The sequence below is a fragment of the Canis lupus genome, chromosome 30 (genome assembly GCF_048164855.1).
Source record: "Canis lupus baileyi chromosome 30, mCanLup2.hap1, whole genome shotgun sequence".
Lineage (NCBI taxonomy): Eukaryota > Metazoa > Chordata > Mammalia > Carnivora > Canidae > Canis > Canis lupus.
In genome coordinates this window covers 35,728,908-35,746,242 of record NC_132867.1, presented here as the reverse complement: position 1 = coordinate 35,746,242, position 17,335 = coordinate 35,728,908, and the positions used below count along the sequence as shown (strand labels likewise).

At 36.4% G+C, this 17,335-nt stretch overlaps 1 protein-coding gene across 10 annotated transcripts in view; it reads right to left on the bottom strand.

Moving 5' to 3' along the window:
- The window catches only part of DYRK1A (dual specificity tyrosine phosphorylation regulated kinase 1A), a 148,390-nt gene that overhangs the window by 86,166 nt on the left and 44,889 nt on the right, over window positions 1–17,335 (bottom strand). For 6 of the 10 annotated variants that reach the window (XM_072806953.1, XM_072806950.1, XM_072806955.1 and 3 more), the window contains exon 2: window positions 6,733–6,818. The exons of 1 other annotated variant lie outside the window; for it this stretch is intronic. In XM_072806953.1, the coding sequence (XP_072663054.1) occupies window positions 6,733–6,742 (10 nt within the window). In that variant the 5' untranslated portion in view covers window positions 6,743–6,818. Of the gene's footprint in view, window positions 1–5,277; window positions 5,371–6,732; window positions 6,819–17,335 lie in introns of all 10 variants that reach the window. 3 more of the 10 variants (XM_072806957.1, XM_072806958.1, XM_072806956.1) reach the window with 1 other exon arrangement.

The following is a 17,335-nucleotide window of genomic DNA, read 5'->3' as shown; positions in this document are numbered from 1 at the left end:
TACATCTGCATGTTGATCATTTCTGGATTTATTTACACAAGTATCTATTTGCCCTTTCCAAATTTTTTATTTCAGGAAAATTTACTTCAATTATAATTATTGGTAGTTATTAAATTACTTTGCTTTGGTTCTCCCTCAGGATCTATTATTCTACATTGAAACCTTACTGTCTTTAATAACTCTCGCCATTTTCTAGACAATTCTTTATTTTTCTTTTTTAATTTTTTTCTATTTCTCTTCAGTTTCTCTAAAGAAATTCTCTATTGTGCTTTTTTCACTGTTGTATTCCTTCTAGATTAGGTTTCATTTTATTGGTTACTTTTAATTTCTCTTTCCTCAGTCATCCCCACATTTCTAAGACTTCCCTATCCAGAGTTATGTTGCCCTCTCATATTTGTATCATATTCTAAATTTGCTAGAGTTTGTTCTGAAACATTAGGTTACAGTTTTCACTAGTTTCATGGACATTTCTTTCTAGCATGCCTTCATTGTCCGCATGAGTATCATTCTGTTCCTTATTCCTTTCTTCTTATAAAAGCTCAGTGGGAAATTTGACTGTGATCCTTGCCTGTTGCTCATTTTCATATAAAATTAAAAACTTTTAGGAAACTAGAGCAGCTTTTCTGGCTTTGGTAACCGGCCTTTTCTGTTTCTATGAAGGGTAATGAAATGAGATCTTCTGTGTGTTTGCCTTCTCTCACTTCATCAGACTTTTTTCCCTTTGCCTACACTGCCTCCATCCTGCTTGATGCGAATTCTATTCCCAGCAGTGTCTCCTGAAGAGTGGGGCTTTAGCCAGAAAGGGAGCTTCAAGTGGCTTTGAAAGTTCATAGGGAAACCAGGCAGCTCTGACTCCAAAGCTCCTGTGCACCTCTTGTAACCTGTGAACTGAAAAACACCTTAGTCTCTGCTACTGTTCTCAAGCTTGCTTGACACACTTTTCAGGGAGGTTTAGAACCTTGATGTTCTCCTGTTCTCAGGGCTTTCAGATAGCCTGCTGCTTCCTTCTGCATCCTTCTTTACAAATGCTGACATCATACCAGTCCTGTAGTTATTGGGAGATTTGCCCCCAACCGCTTGTATCAGAGTTTGCAGGGATACCATTTCACCTGGTCTTGTAAAGTTGGCTAAACAGGAGTTTTTGGTTTTGCTGTTCTAGTTACTGTTTCCAGAGAAAACTGGAGATTCAAAAAACTATGCCCTGCTGTCTTCTCAGAACTCAAACCTTCTTTTGGAGGTACATTTAGTAAGTATCCATAAGATCTAAAATTAACAAATACGATTTTATTTGCTTTTACTTCGGAATAAAGGCACAGAGGACTAAGAAATGCAACTTTGCAATGTGGAAAACTTTGGATTTCCAATCATTTCCAAACAGACTATATGCTCTTTTAGATGATATGTACATGATGTCATCATTAATTGCTTCCACTTAGAAATCAGAAATTGAAATAATAAAAATATGAACTATAAAAGGAAAATGAAAGAGGAAATAACATGGAAATCTTAAAACTATTTTAAGAAATGTATTAAAGCAGACATTTACATGAAGATATTTTTAGGGATTGGGATGGCAAGAATTATTCTTCTTTGCAAGGATTCATTGCAAATCCACTTTTATGTCTCAGGAACCCTGCTACATCGACATGGGACACACAAAGAAGGTGAGCTACAGCCCTGTAATCTTGAGGAGCTATCAAGCCAGGTGGGACAAAAACTGGTAAGCAAATCTGTGCAAAGGCCATAAAGGCATTAACTAAAAATGAAATAACCCTGGAAGGAGAGTATCTACCAAACTATTAGGTTTGTTGCTTACTTTATACATTTTAACGCATTTCTTTTTTTTTTTTTTTTTTTAAGTTTAGGTAATCTCTATACCTGACATGGGGCTCAAATTCACCACCCGAGATCAAGAATCACATGTTCTTCCGACTGTGCCAGCCAGGCGCCCTTACTTCATTATACATTTTAGAAGCACTTGGAACTTTTTCCTCCACAGAGTATAACACTATTACTTTGTATTTCCTAAAATAGGAGATTCTTCTTTTTGCCAGCCGAATTAGAGTTATTTTTAACTATAATACTCAATGCTCACAAAGATTTATTAAAAGACACACATTCATGTAATGCTAGGGAGTATAAACTGGTACTTATTACCAAATAGCTTTTTGAAAAGCTGTATCAAGGGCCTTAAGATTTTCCGAATTCTATAACCCAATACTTACACTCCTAGGAATCAATTATAAGAAAGTAATTTAACATAGAACCAAACATTTATGCACAGATGTTAGTGCTTTAAATAAAATGGAAAGGAAATTTTTAAAAAATAACTTAATGTCTAATATGAGATATCTCACTTAACTAGGAAATCTTAGTATGAAATAGTCTCAAATCAGTATACTTTAAAATGAATTTCTAAAAGTAATTCACCCTCAAGACAGTTACAGTTCTCAATGCTCTAGATTTGCTTCAAGTTTAAAATGATAGATCACTAGAGTTAGTTAAGTTTTTGATGACAAAGGGAAATATTTATGATAGAATACTAAGCCAAAAAAAAGATATAAATAATATAAAATACATCCTAACCCAAGCACACCATCCTGAATGTCAAAAATGGCACAGAAAACAAAAAACTGAAAGAGAATGTGCCAGAGTGAAATAGAACCGTGGGCATATTTCCTTCTATTTCTCTATATTCTTTAAAAATTACCAAATTTTTTCAGTTATTGTGTATTACTTAATAAACAGGGAGAAAAAGTAAAAACCTGAGAGCAAAAATAAATCCATTGGTTTTATCATTCACCAAAAACAATAAATTTGCTGAATTATTAGGAGTGGAATCTGATAGCCCAGGGTTAAGAAATGAGTAGGAGCTACAGAAGGGAAAACACATAAAGACCAGACACACAGGACTGTGTGAAGAACAATTCCAAAAGAAGGCAAACTGGCAATATGTGCCAAATACCAAAATGTACAAAACCCAATGCACCCTGCAGCTGAGTGAGATTTAAAAGTTTTTTTAATTTACAGATCTGGGTGGCGCAGCGGTTTGGTGCCTGCCTTTGGCCCAGGGCGCGATCCTGGAGACCCGGGATCGAGTCCCGCGTCGGGCTCCCAGTGCGTGGAGCCTGCTTTTCCCTCTGCCTCTCTGTGTGACTATCATAAATTAAAAAAAAAAAAAAAAAAAAATTACAGATCTGATTTCTAATTGTTCTATAATAGAATGTCATACTCCTATATAGCTGAAGTATGCAAACCTTGCCCTACGAAACTCACATTTAAAAAAAAATTAGACAACCTAAAATTTAAAATTCTGCCCCGTTTGTTTTAAGTCCTTAAATTCATACATTTCAACAAGTATGACAACAACCCTATGAACAAATCACAGCACAATTTAAAATAAATTTCCAAGGCATTCCTCCTAAAAAAGTTGTAGTTCTGTATATTCTAGAACTGTTTCAAGATTTAATGTGACTAGCCTATCCCTACTTTTCAAAGACAATTTTAATTGTTAAAGAAGCCCATGTCAATAAAGAATGGCATCAAATGCTGTATCAAACAGCTTTTTAGAAATTACGCTCCAGGGCAGCCCTGGTGGCGCAGCGGTTTAGCGCCGCCTGCAGCCCGGGGTGTGATCCTGGAGACCCTGGATCAAGTCCCACATCAGGCTCTCTGTATGATGCCTGCTTCTCCCTCTGCCTGTGTCTCTGCCTCTCTCGCGCTCTCTCTGAATAAATAAATCTTAAAAAAAAAAAAAAAAAAAGAAATTACGCTCCATTCAATGCCAATGAGGAAAATAACAAAAGGGTGGGAGGTCTTTCATCACATACACTGAAAAAAATGTAAGAGCTTTTATGTTAATGTACACAGTAATCTCTGAGGAAGTGTATTTTACAAATGCAATCCCAGAAGTAAGTGATTCTACATCCTTCAAATAAATGCAATTTGGTTACCTCTTAATTCAAAAGGGTAAAGAATGTTCCTAGGTTCCCAGGATAACGGTGTGCTTGGATAGAATGTCACTCATCTCTAACGAGAATGAATGGGAGTGAAGGGCTGTGTACAGAAGAGACATCCAGGAGGCAGCCGCATGAGTCTGAAACTCAGGAGAAAGAAGTGGAACACAAATGTAGATTCTGATAACATCGGCATGTGGATGTCAGGTGAGGCCAGTATTGTGAATTCTATTAACCAAAGAGTGTTTTCTGTTTTTACTCTAGATGCCTTGAATTCAATATGTAAGTCTTAAAAATTTATCATATCCACTGCATCATTTCTTACATATATGCCCTCTCCTCCAACTGAACTCAGTGCTCCTGGATTCCTAAGCACAGTGATCCTTGTGAGCAGAGTGCCTATTACAGTACATTACGGTACCTGGTACAAAGCAAATGTTAACCAAAGTTAATCAAATATTGGTCACAATTTTTCATCCAAAAATTTAAAAATAACCCAATTTCACTTCATTTATACTCTCATTTCCATGTATACAAAAAGACCCTCAAGTTAAATACAAGAATATCTATATACACGAGTACTAGAGATGCATCAAAGTTGGACTCTGGCTTGGTGTTTAGTAAAAATCTATTATTAAAGCCTTTGCTTTTGAAAGATGTATCATCAGTCAACACCTACCTCAACATCCTTTCTAGCATCTATGAAATGGTTATTAGAGAGTAGGGTATCACCACTTCTAACCAACATAAAGTCAGTACCATGAAAGCCTAGGGAAAACAGAGTATTCACTTTCAAGTATGCATAAGCATTCTAGAAATAACTTTCACTGAAAAACTCCTTATGAGCTTTTATGGGTTAAAGTTCTACCAGTTGAAGTATAATAAAATGTGTGCACAGTAATACAAGAGCAAACTGCTACATTAATTAATGATGATTAGGACAGCTGTTAATTATGTTCAAAAACAATTATTAACTTTCAAATTGTTAAAAGGGAAATACATCAACAGCTAATACATATGTTAGACAAAGCCAGATCTTCCTTCTTGAGTTTCTTCCCTTCATCAGCCAATAAATGTTGACAAATTTTTAAAAATACATTGCCAAAGGAGAGAGACTGGACTATATCATAAATCTAATCTTTGTAGGTTTTATCTTCTAGCATTCATAAAATTAACTAGATATTTCATTTCATCCATAAGTCTTTCGAGTAAAAGAGCAACTTTGCCACCTCAAAATTTCATTAGGGAAAATCTCCAAAATCATTAATATTCTTGGATAAATCTATGAGATACCCCAAAAATACTTTGTTCCTCTACTGACCTCAGTTGAAAGTGAGCATCTACTTGGTATAGCCAATGTGCAGTATAGTGCCCAACGAGCAATCCGGGAGCTGACAGTGCTGAGAAACTGTTCCTGCACCAAAAGGTCAAACTTATAAAATCTGACAACAAAGTTTTCATAAAATTCTAAAATTTTTTCTGTCAATATTCCTATTTATCTCTAAGACGGTAATATTCAGCTTCAGCATCATGACTTTATCAGCCACTCAGCCATAATGTGTATGTGGCGCACCGCTAGTTTGTACAGACAGACGCATACATGTGCACGTCTGAGAGATTACAGAGAGGATTACTCAGTTACCTTTTACTTAAAAAACAATTAACATCAGATTCTTTGAATCCCTCATGAATGTAAAATATGATTTGATCTACAATTTAAAAATATATTCAAACACATTTCTTCATTAAAAATAGACATTCTTTAAAATCCCATTTCAAAGTCAAAAAGGTCATTTTTTCCTTTCGAAAACAAAGATCACCAAAACAAAAACCAATCACAAAAACTTAAGAGCTACACCAATAATGTAATTAAAATATCTATATGAGGCTTTTTGCAGTTTCTTCTTTCCCAGTTAAAGACCACATTTTCAAACAGTTTGTGAATATGATCCAATAATACTACCCTGACAAAGCCTATCAATAGAAGCCCTTTGGTTCAACAAAACACCTCACAATCAGCCTGATTTAAGTAATATACAAGTTTAAGTTAACACTTTATCCATTAGCTACACTGTATTTTCAAGAGTCTGAACATAGGCATAGATGGCCTAGCCTCCAATTTTCCATTTGCCATCAATAAGATCACATCAATAATAAAGCAATCCAAAATATTCTTTCAAAAATGCCCTTAGAGTGCTTCTCCTATATAAATACAAATAACAAAAGGATGAAAGGAAAGGAGGAAGGGAAGAGAGAGAGAGAGAGAGAGGAATGGAGGAAAAGGAAGAAAAAACAAAATCCCAGACCATATTTTTCCAAGGAATCATACATATGGGTATAATATCCTTAATTATCAGAGTCTTATTTTAGACACTACTAACACCTACTCCGTATGTCTTTAAAAGATTTGCTCTATTCTAATGGGGATCTGAAGGAAACATGCACTTAACCATAAAGGTGAGTATTAGTGAATATTTTATTTTTAACAGAAACACTTAAATTCTCACCAGAGTATTAGTCAATCAACCACTTTCAAAAAGGTCAAGTATTAGCAATCACTATACTCTACTTGTATTAATACCATAAGTCACTAATTATCAAACGGAATCCCAAAGTCAAGTTATTAAATATCCCAACTACCTTTGTATTTATCCACCTAAATACAATTCCCCCACTAATGCTGTTTTTCAGAAAGCTCCCCCATTCAGAATACAGCACCAGTTCCCACATTCGCTCAGACAGCCATAGCTTTACTGTATTTCAAAACTTGAGTCACCTGTATGCATCGTCTTCTTTCAAGTCTCATATCATCCTGATGGGGTGGGGGGAGGGAGGGAAGAGTCCAGCAGCAAAACTATAACACTGTGTGAAGAAAAACAGATTATGATAAGAGATAAGGATGCAAGACAATTACCCCTACTGAGGAACATCTAATGTAACTACAATCCCCAAAACAGAGATAAAATTACTGCAAATTCATTTACTAACATTTATTAATGCTTACTTGAAAATAATTTTCATTAATGAAAATCAATTATATATATAAAATGTAAAGTACCCAATTGTCAGGGAGAAAAAATGTCAAAATCTGCCTACTACCAATGAAAACTTCAGGCGTTTCTAGGTATGAAATAAACAGCCAATATTCCACTATTCTATATAATTATCTGAGGAAAAATTCACATTTTGTAATATCCATCAATTCACAAATCAGTATGAATGTGAATTCACTTCTCTTCATGGCTTACTATCAGAGGAAAGGAGAGGTAATGCAAGTTGCTTTACAAGAACGATAACATGTCAATCTACCAATGTTATTTGTAAATTGAGACACTGCTCACAAATGCTCCCACAAGCCCACAAGCCCTCTTTTGCTCTCCAAGTGGCTTCTCTTACATCACTGTAAGTCTTTCACTATGCTACTTCCTACTTACTGCTTCCATTGGTATTTCACAAATGACTAGCAAAATTTATAATGACTAACAAGAAAGCAAAAGCAACCCTCAATGTAGTTATCAACTAAGAGTACAGAAGAAATGATGACAAGCACAGGCTACAACCTAACTTATAAATGAGTTCAGTCTAAAAATTTACTTTTTAAATTGATACTGCAGAATTCAATGAATATGACTAATGAAACAATGTTGCTTATGTGTTAGCCAAGTTCCCAAGCCAGCCAAAAGAAACTTACTGATACCAAAATATATTATTGATCATGGGCACTGGGGACCCCTGAGAATACAGAAAGATATCCAATGCTAGAGCCTCTGTTTATATGAACAAAGTCTAAAATAGGCTGCCTCCCCCTTTGTTAGCACTCTCAACTCCTGATGTCTCTTATTCTCTAAATTTTATCTTAGGGATTCCCAATCATCCTGCTTCCTAATCCTTTCCCCTAAGCTGTCCTGTGTTCTAAATTACCATCCAAAACTCCTATTACTTCTCAGTGTGGTTAATTTCAGATATGTGATAGAAAGAAATCAACTGGACTGAAATAATTCACTTTCGTATTTGCATTTTCAACAAAGATGCTAGTTAGTCCAAATGAACCCCTAACTGGTAGAATTCTAATCATATTACAAAATAAAGTTAAAAATGACCAAGGTAGTCTGAAGAAAAACGTCTTTAGGCAAACGGTCATTATATAGATTTGAATGTGTATTTATTGCCCCCAAATATTTCTGCTTTTCATTCGTTTCTCCACCTATTTTTGAACTCCCAAGTTCTTTAAAAGCTCAATGTTTGTACTCCAAATAGCAACTGCAAGAGCATCTTCAGGGACAGGGGTGTAAGTATATGACTTATCTGTAACCTAGGAACTGCTTGTGTCTAAAATCATTACCTATATTCCAGGTTCCAAGAACCATGTTTCTAGTTTAGATGCTATGGTATAACCTTAGACATGGGACCAACTGGTACCCATTTGGCCAGTGGGGTGGGGGGGATCAATGGATAGATGAACATTAAAGTACTACATCAAAAAAAAAAAAAAAAGTACTACATCAAAGGTTTTACTCAAAAAAAATGGTATTTGAATCTTCAAGAGTAAGGATTTTTAAAGACACAGTTTTCTAACAATTTTTCTCTCATAAATGGTCTTTACCATTCTAGCATGGACCATGGGGACAGGAAATGTGATAAATCTCTAGCTATGAATTATATATTATTAAATATTTTAGGTTCTCAACATCCCATTCTTCACGTATAAAATGTTACTTACAATGCTATCTACACTTTAACAACTTCAATGGTTTCAACAGGATAGATACTGCAGATATGAAAAGACTCATAAGAAAAAAAGCAGAATGTAGTAAGATATTAGCATTCTTTTTATTCTATTAAAAGCAGTTAGAAATAAGCAGATTATCCCATTACTATTATTAGATATCTAAAGGTAAAAAATATGGGTGGACCAGTGGCAAGAACAGTATCACATCTGGCTCAGGATCAGAAGAAGCATACGTCAAGACCCAGAACAAGTATCTTTTAGAACAAATATCAACCATTAATCACTACTCATTTGAAAAGTAGCCTTTAAGTGTAAAGCATCTCTACAAGTTACAAAACTTGCTACCAACACATGCAGCAACTAAACCATCATCTACTAAGCAAGGCTGAAACCCCTGAAGTCTTAATGGTGGACTGTTCTAAATTAAGATTCTAGCGATAATTCCATATATCCTTCAGGCTTGTCACTTTTCAAAACAGAAAATTTGTTTATATCAGGTCAGGGTTTTATGACAATAAGTAGGCAACAGCAAACACCAAATATACTTTGCAAAGTATAAATCCAATTTTCTTTCCAAAGAAACTTAAAAAATCCAGTCATATATTAAATTTTTCTGAGAAAAACCTACAGTGAATTTTTCACCTCTCTCCTCACAAATGAAGTCATTAACAATTACAAAGCTATATTAGACACTAATGAAAAACATCTACTATCCTTACCACAGGAACCTCCTATGCAAAAAAAAAAAAAAAAACTAACAACTCTGAGTAAGCACTAAAGAAAAGGTTCACAAACTAAGAGCTTAAGGGATTCAATAACTGTTGCCCCAAATTTTTGCTCCTTTAAGGAAGGACTAAGCTACTTGGCCTCTCTAGGACTACATCTGGGCTCAAATGCAACAAAATCAGGCACTGAGTATTTGTATAAAACAATAAATACAGGAAAACAGGAGGGAAATGCGCCATATGCATATTATCTGTAACATAAATGCATTGCTAAATATCAGTTTTTAAAACTGGAGGGATGGGACCCATGGGTGGCTCAGAGTGTGATCTCGGAGTCTCTGTATGGAATCCTGCATCGGGCTCCCCACATAGAGCCTGCTTCTCCCTCTGCCTATGTCTCTGCCTCTCTCTCATGAATAAATAAAATCTTTAAAAAAAATAAAAAATAAAACTTGGAAGGGTAAGACGAGAAAGTTAGGGGTAAGCTATGATCAATAAGTGTAAAGTATGGATATCCTGTCACAAATTCAAAATATGTCAACCACCAAAATATTTATATGTATTTCTTTTGTATTTTAAGTTCCTCAAACATAAATTCTCAGACCACAGAACATTTTAGGAACCTAGCTCCCACTATTATAGAGTGACTACTACATAAAATAGATACTAAGAAATACAACATAAGTGAACCTAAGTTCCAGAAGGCTCATTTCTAAGACAGTTAGGTGAAAGTCAACATTAATCACTATTTTAGTTACATGTGGAACTAAACACTTTTCTTTAAAAAAAAAAATAAAAAAATAAAAAAAAAACAGGAAATTACCAAGATGTAGAGTTTTTTTTTTTAAGATTTTATTTATTCATGAGAGAGAGAGAGAGGAAGAGGCATATGCAGAGGGAGAAGCAGGCTCCCTACAAAGAGCCCAATGCTAGACTCAATCCCAGGATCCTAGGATCACGCCCTGAGCCAAAGACAGATGCTGAACCACTGAGCCACCCAGGTGTCCCCTAAACAGACTTTTAAAAGCTGGCTTGGCCCACCTCTGTAGAGTTCCAGGCCCACATTTCCATGGACCCAGTGAAGAACTGAGCATTGTTTCCCAGTTTTACTGAAGAAAGGTCTTATATTTTTATTTAAAAAAAAAAAAAAAAAAAAAGCTTTCTTTCTTTATTCATGAAAGACACAGAGAGAGGCCAGAGACATAGGCTGAGGGAGAAGCTAGCTCCCCACAGGTAGCCTGATGTGGGACTCAATCCTGGATCCCAGGATCACGCCGAGTCAAAGACAGACACTCAACTACTGAGCCACCCAGGCACCCCAGAAATGTCTTCTCTTTAATGGATATATATTTTCCTTTAATTCACTTAATTCCCATAAGTAATTACATAAGGCAAGTAGTACTATTATCTCCATTTCACAGGTGAGGAAACCAAAGCCGAGAGAAGTGAAATTGTCCCAAGTCGCACATGACTAATGGTAAAGAGAGAAAATTCAAATCAACCAAAAGGACTCCAAAACCAATGCTCTCAGGCACATGTTAAATTGAATTTACTATCTCCTCATCCTTCTCCCTTATCAAAAAAAGGGAGGAAAGACCAGGCAGGACAGGAAAGAAAATCCACTTCTCCTTCCTGTATTCCCAGTCTTGGGTGACGGGTGTCACCATCACGAACCCATCTCCCAAGGAGAAGTCTCACCTGGGACCTCCTCCCCACTGCTTACACTTCATCCACTCGGCAAATTCTTATGTTGGATTCACCTCAGAAAGGTCTTCCCAAATGGTCACATTGCTCCAACTCTGATATGTTTGCCTCAATCAAGGCTCTCCTGTCCTATCTGCACTCCCTGCTCAAATCTAGCCATACAACCCACTTTCATCTAAACTGCAGGCCTCAAAACACACGCGGTCTCCATTCCAGCCCAATCATGTGCCATCAGGCTGGAATTGAACGATGGTCTTCTCTCCATTTAAAATAGAAAACCTCAAGTTTTTCCCCTATCATTTATCTGAAATAGACTGCATTCTGATGATAACACCTTACACACTCCGTATTTTTTAAAAAGTAAGAAGAAACTGAATAGGGTGCACGTAGGTGACTCAGTGGATGTGCGTCTGCCTTTGGCTCAGGTCATGATACCAGAGACCTGGGATTTAATCCTACATTATGCTCCCCACAGGGAGCCTGCTTCTCCCTCTGCCTAGGTCTATGCTTCTCTATCTTTCATGAATAAATAAAATCTTAAAAAAAAAAAAAATGAACTGAATAGGAATAAAGAACCAAAGTCACACAAAATCCCAACACCCCAAGGAATCTCTGCTCTTGTTTATTTCCTATCTTTACAGCAACACTTTTTATATTTGTACCTTTCATGGTTGTACAGTACCCCGCTGCACACAGCTAAGTTGATTTGAAACAAAGACCTATTGGGGAATATCTGGCTTGTTTCCAAGGTCTCACTACCATAAATTCTGAACTTGGGAGCCTGCTTTTACCCATTTGCTAATAGGAATTAAAAGCAAAGTAATATAAAGATTTTTTCAATCTCTGTTGATGTGCTTACTTACAGATATATCACCTACACATAATGTACTCAAACTTCCTATTATCCAATCAATCCTAGCTCATAAAAGGAAATAAAAAGGAATTAAGGGATCCCTGGGTGGCGCAGCGGTTTGGCGCCTGCCTTTGGCCCAGGGCGCGATCCTGGAGATCCGGAATCGAATCCCACATCAGGCTCCCGGTGCATGGAGCCTGCTTCTCCCTCTGCCTATGTCTCTGCCTCTCTCTCTCTCTCTCTCTCTCTCTGTGACTATCATAAATGAATAAAAAAATAAAAAAATAAAAATAAAATAAAAATAAATAAATAAAATAAATAAATAAAAAGGAATTAAATGACTTCTAGGTACTCTGAGATACACACCAGAGCGAGATCCAATGTGTTATCCCCAGTTACATTTCCCTCCTGAACCTGAACATCTGGATTGAGCTCATTCATTTATATGTTCCTATCAGAGGATGCTTAGGACAAGTATGTTCAATCAATAGTCTGCAAGTCCTTCTCATAACTAGTTTTTAAAACATGCACTGGAAAACCACTCTGCACTCTTCTTTCTGATAGCACTAACTTTTCTAGAGTGGTCATATATATTTATACACACATATAATTTTACTTATAAAATATACATTATGTATAATCAATTTACATAAGTGCATGCACACATATAGTCAGTTGTATGTACTTTTATACATATATAATTATATATAATTTTTTAAAAACCACTGCTTTTAATTATCCTTGCATTTCAAAAATACAGAAAAATAACCAGGCCCAGAAATAATAAAAAACACACACTGCTGTTAGCAGCTTATGTCTTCCTCCAACAAGCCTATTGCTAAGAGTTGTAAATGAGTTTAGTTTTACTTATTTTTCCCAACTACACTTTTGAAAAATACAAAAATTTTTAAAAATGTGTGTGGCCTTGTATCTCAGAGCATCCAGTTATCCTCCAAATATCCCATGTCTCTTTCACTTGCAGCCACAACCTCAGGTATTCCATCCAGTTCCATCCCGTGGCCCCTCCACTTATTTCTCTATCCATCTTTCCCTCCAAAGGAAACATTTCAAAGTTTTACTCTGAATAATGCTGAACTCTTTTCTCTACACTAACCAGTAACTCAGCATCCAGTCCAATGAGCTGCACCTATGGTGCCTTTACTACCTCAACTCTCCAAACCTGAACACATCCTCACCTCCCTCCTCACAGAACTCACCTTCCCATCTTTATCCCCAGTGCCACCATTCTTCCAGCGACTTCCCTAGAAACTGCTGACTTCTTTACTCAGAATGGTCTCACTAAATCCTGTCAACTCTCAAAATGCCTCCTGCCTTAATTCTTGGTCTAGGTCCTTATTTCATACTTGGTATTACAGATCCCCCTAGAGCCAAGCATCTCCTGGGCCTGGTGGTTACGTGAGAAACACCACAGGAGGTTCTCAAAACTAGACTGCAGACTCCACACCCAAAGATACTGACTGATTCAAGAAGCACGTAAAAGAACCCAATAATTTTTTTCTTTCCTCCTGGTGACTTTAGAGCACAGTCCAGTGTGGAAACTACTTAACTTAAAGGCAGTTTACTCCCTGTCTCAATTCATCTGACATATACTTGCTACACAGATCTTCCTGAAGCACATGACTTGCATCCTGGTTTGAATTCACCCTCTGTAACTGAAGAAAATTTGATCAAATCTTATTGCCCTGAATAGAGAGTTTAGCATGGCATTCTACAAAATGCAATTTAACCTCGTTCTGCCCCAAGGTTCAAATGATTTCCCCTACTTAAAGCTTGCCATTTCTATACCCAACCCTTTACCTAAATCCTACCCTTCCTTCAAGACCACCTCAATTCCCCCCTCATCCAGCTTTATACCACTCATCTCTCTCTGAATTTGCATTTAATGATCCACCACTATATTTTGTTAATTATTTATGTTATATTCTTATTCCAGTGACATTATCTCCTGCTTGGTTAGCTTCCTATTTCTATTTCATCACAGGAGATGTGCAATGAACACATCAGCATAGTGAGTAACAACTTAGAAAATACTGTTCTGTGTAGAAAAAGAAAAAGTTATAAAGCAGTATGCAGACACCATGTGATTGCGTTTGTTTTTTAAAAGGAGAGAAAAAAAGTTGTGTGCATTAAAAACAAGTGACAGGTTAGCCAGAAAACGTAAATAGTAGTTATCTCTAGAGAAAGGAACTGAAGGAAATTGTTATTCTTATCTTTTGTATTTTCTAAATTTTAAAAGGAATGTGCATTTTGTAATAAGATATCTTCCTAGAATCTTAAACCTTAAAATCTTAACCTAGAATTTCTGTGATCAATTGAAGTCCTGTAAAAATGACTGGCATGGGTATTAGCAGTCACACTCACAATCCTGATACTCAGGACTTCTTGCAAATGTTAACATTTCCCAATCTCCACTTCAAATTCCACTGGCCTCACTAGGTGGATGTTCAACTAGGGACCCTGTTCACATCTTTGCAAATCAATTTTATATATGAGTATGCTACTTCTCTAGCTGTCCAGAAGTGAAGTTTTGTTTGTTTATTCTTTTGGTTTGTCCTTTCAATCAAAACCACAAATCTTAACATAGTATTATTGTTCTTATTTCTACACAAGACCAGGAGACATACAGTAAGTGAGAAAACTGATATTAATATCAGAATAAACCTTATGAATAAAGGTCTGGAAAAACCTTTAAAATACCATCTTAAGGGGGCAGCCTGGGGGGCTCAGCGGTTTGGCACCGCCTTGGGCCCAGGGCCTGATCCTGGCAGCCTGGGATCGAGTCCCACGTCGGGCTCCCTGCATGGAGCCTGCTTCTCCCTCTGCCTGTGTCTCTGCCTCTCTCTGTGTCTCATGAATAAATAAATAAAATCTTTAAAAAATAATAATAATAAATAAAAATACCATCTTAAGCATACCTTCCTTCAAATGCAGAAAAAAGTTATAAAAATAAAGTAAAAATCTACCCATTTCAAAGATTAATTCATAATAAACTACTGCAAAAAAGTTTAATCCTTAGTTACAAATTCTATGCTAAATTCCTCTATACCAACTTTTAAGTTCATGATATTCCTCATGCACACTGAAGAAACAGAAAATAGCTACATGCAGCCTACAAAACACTCTTCATACCCACAGTCCCCAGCTTTTCCCCAACTGCGCACCCAAACACTCAATGTGTCTTCTCAAACTGAATTAGCCAGCCTCTGTCCATTTTTCCTGCTCAAATCTCTTGTTTTCTTAATTTATGATCTCCAAATTTGTATACAGTATACTTAAACATGAGCCTTGCAACACTAAGTATTGTTCCTATAAGATATCCTTTCTTCATGTAGCACTCACTGACTCATGGTCCATTTGTGGTCTATTATACCTCATGCTCAATCTCTTTTAGAAATTGTTTTCATGATAGAAAATACAAAATTTATATATAAAAGTATCATTAAAAATAATTTAAAAATCAGGAATAAAAGTTTTCAATATTAAAAAAAAGGTGACATACATTATGGTACACTGACATGACAAAACATTATATAATCCTTTAAGTTCTTAAGATAACTGCATGATACGAAGGAAAAAGTCATACATCGTATCAGAAAGAACTCAAAAACCTTTCCCAAAGCAAAATCTCAGGAAAGTAAAACAAATACACTGAAAAATTCTGGGGGAACATATGTAAGGTTATTAATAATGAATATCTTCAGCTACAAAAATTCTGAGTGGTTTTTATATTTTCCTCTTTACACTTTTCAGTACATCACAACTTTTATAATATATAACCATATTTATATGGTTATAATATAATAATAATGCACACTGAAGAAACAGAAAATAGCTACATGCAGCCTACATGTATAATATATAATAATATATAATTATATATATTTTATATATATAATATATATATAATAATATATATTATTTTATAATATATAATATATATTATATATTTATAATATATAACCATATTTCATAATTAGGAAAAAATGGCCCCAGAAATTCAACCTCCATATGAAACATAAAGTCAGGGCAGCCCGGGTGGCTCAGCGGTTTAGCGGTGCCTTCAGCCCAGGGTGTGATCCTGGATACCCGGGATCAAGTCCCACGTCAGGCTCCCTGCATGAAGCCTGCTTCTCCCTCTGCCTGTTGTCTCTGCTTCTCTCTCTCTCTCTCTCTCATAAATAAATAAATAAAATCTTAAAAGAAAAAAAAAACCCATAAAGTCACCAAGGTATCTGGCTAAAAGCCACAACTATGAGAACAACCTCTGTGCATCCAATTTTTAAAACTCCAATATACATAAAAAGCTCATGATAATAAACTATTGAAGACCTCTGTTTAAAAAAATCAGCTAAGGGGTGCCTAGGTGGTGCCTTGGCCAAGCATCCGACTCTTGGTTTCAGCTCAGGTTATGATCTCGGGGTTGTGCCATCAAGCCCACGTGGGGCTCAGCGCGGAGTAGGCTTGAGATTGTTTCTCTCCCTCTGCCCTTCCCGCTCATGCTCTCTCTCTGAAATGAATAAATAAATCTTTAAAAAAAAGATCAGTTACTATACTGCTAGATCACTGTCCACAGTAAGACCATAAAAGTACTTAGTGTTGCTTAACCCAATACTCAAGGCTCTACAGCCATCAGGCTCCCAAGTCATCCTGCCCTGGTTTAACTCCTGGCTCCCCGGCTCAATGGGTAGACTCACACAAGGTTCTAAACTCCTAAATGACTAACTGTCCTCATCTACAAAGTGAGGATAATCCCATAAAACTGTTATATTATCAATGACATACATAAAGCATGTATAACACTGTAGTTAGTGTTCAATACGCATTCAATTGTCTACACCAGTGTATTTTATGCTATCATTACCTTCACCTTTCCAGTCTTATCTCCTACCATAGAAACTTTCCCGAAATTGGAACTCCAGCCACAATGGACAAATGCCATTTTTGCTCGTGCTACTTAATGAACGACTCCTTATCCTTCTCTGTCTACACCAAGCTCCAAGCCTAACACCAACCAGTACTGTCTTCCACAGAATACTCCAATCAGCACCGCCTATACACACCATCCCTCAGAATTCTGCACAGCAGTGTTTACACCAGGACCATAGCCCTCACAACTCGCCTTGGATGGTAGCTACCTAACTGTATGCATGCCAGCATCCAGCCCCAGAAAATGGTGAAAGCCTTGTTTGGCTTGCCCTCGAGGGAGGCCAGCTTCCCCAACTACAGCACTCTCAATGAAGGAGAGAAAACCAAAATCATCAAACCACACCATCACCTAAAACATCTTTGGGTTGCTTTGTTGAAACAAGTGAGTTATAATTCTTCAATATCTGGAGCACCTGCCTGG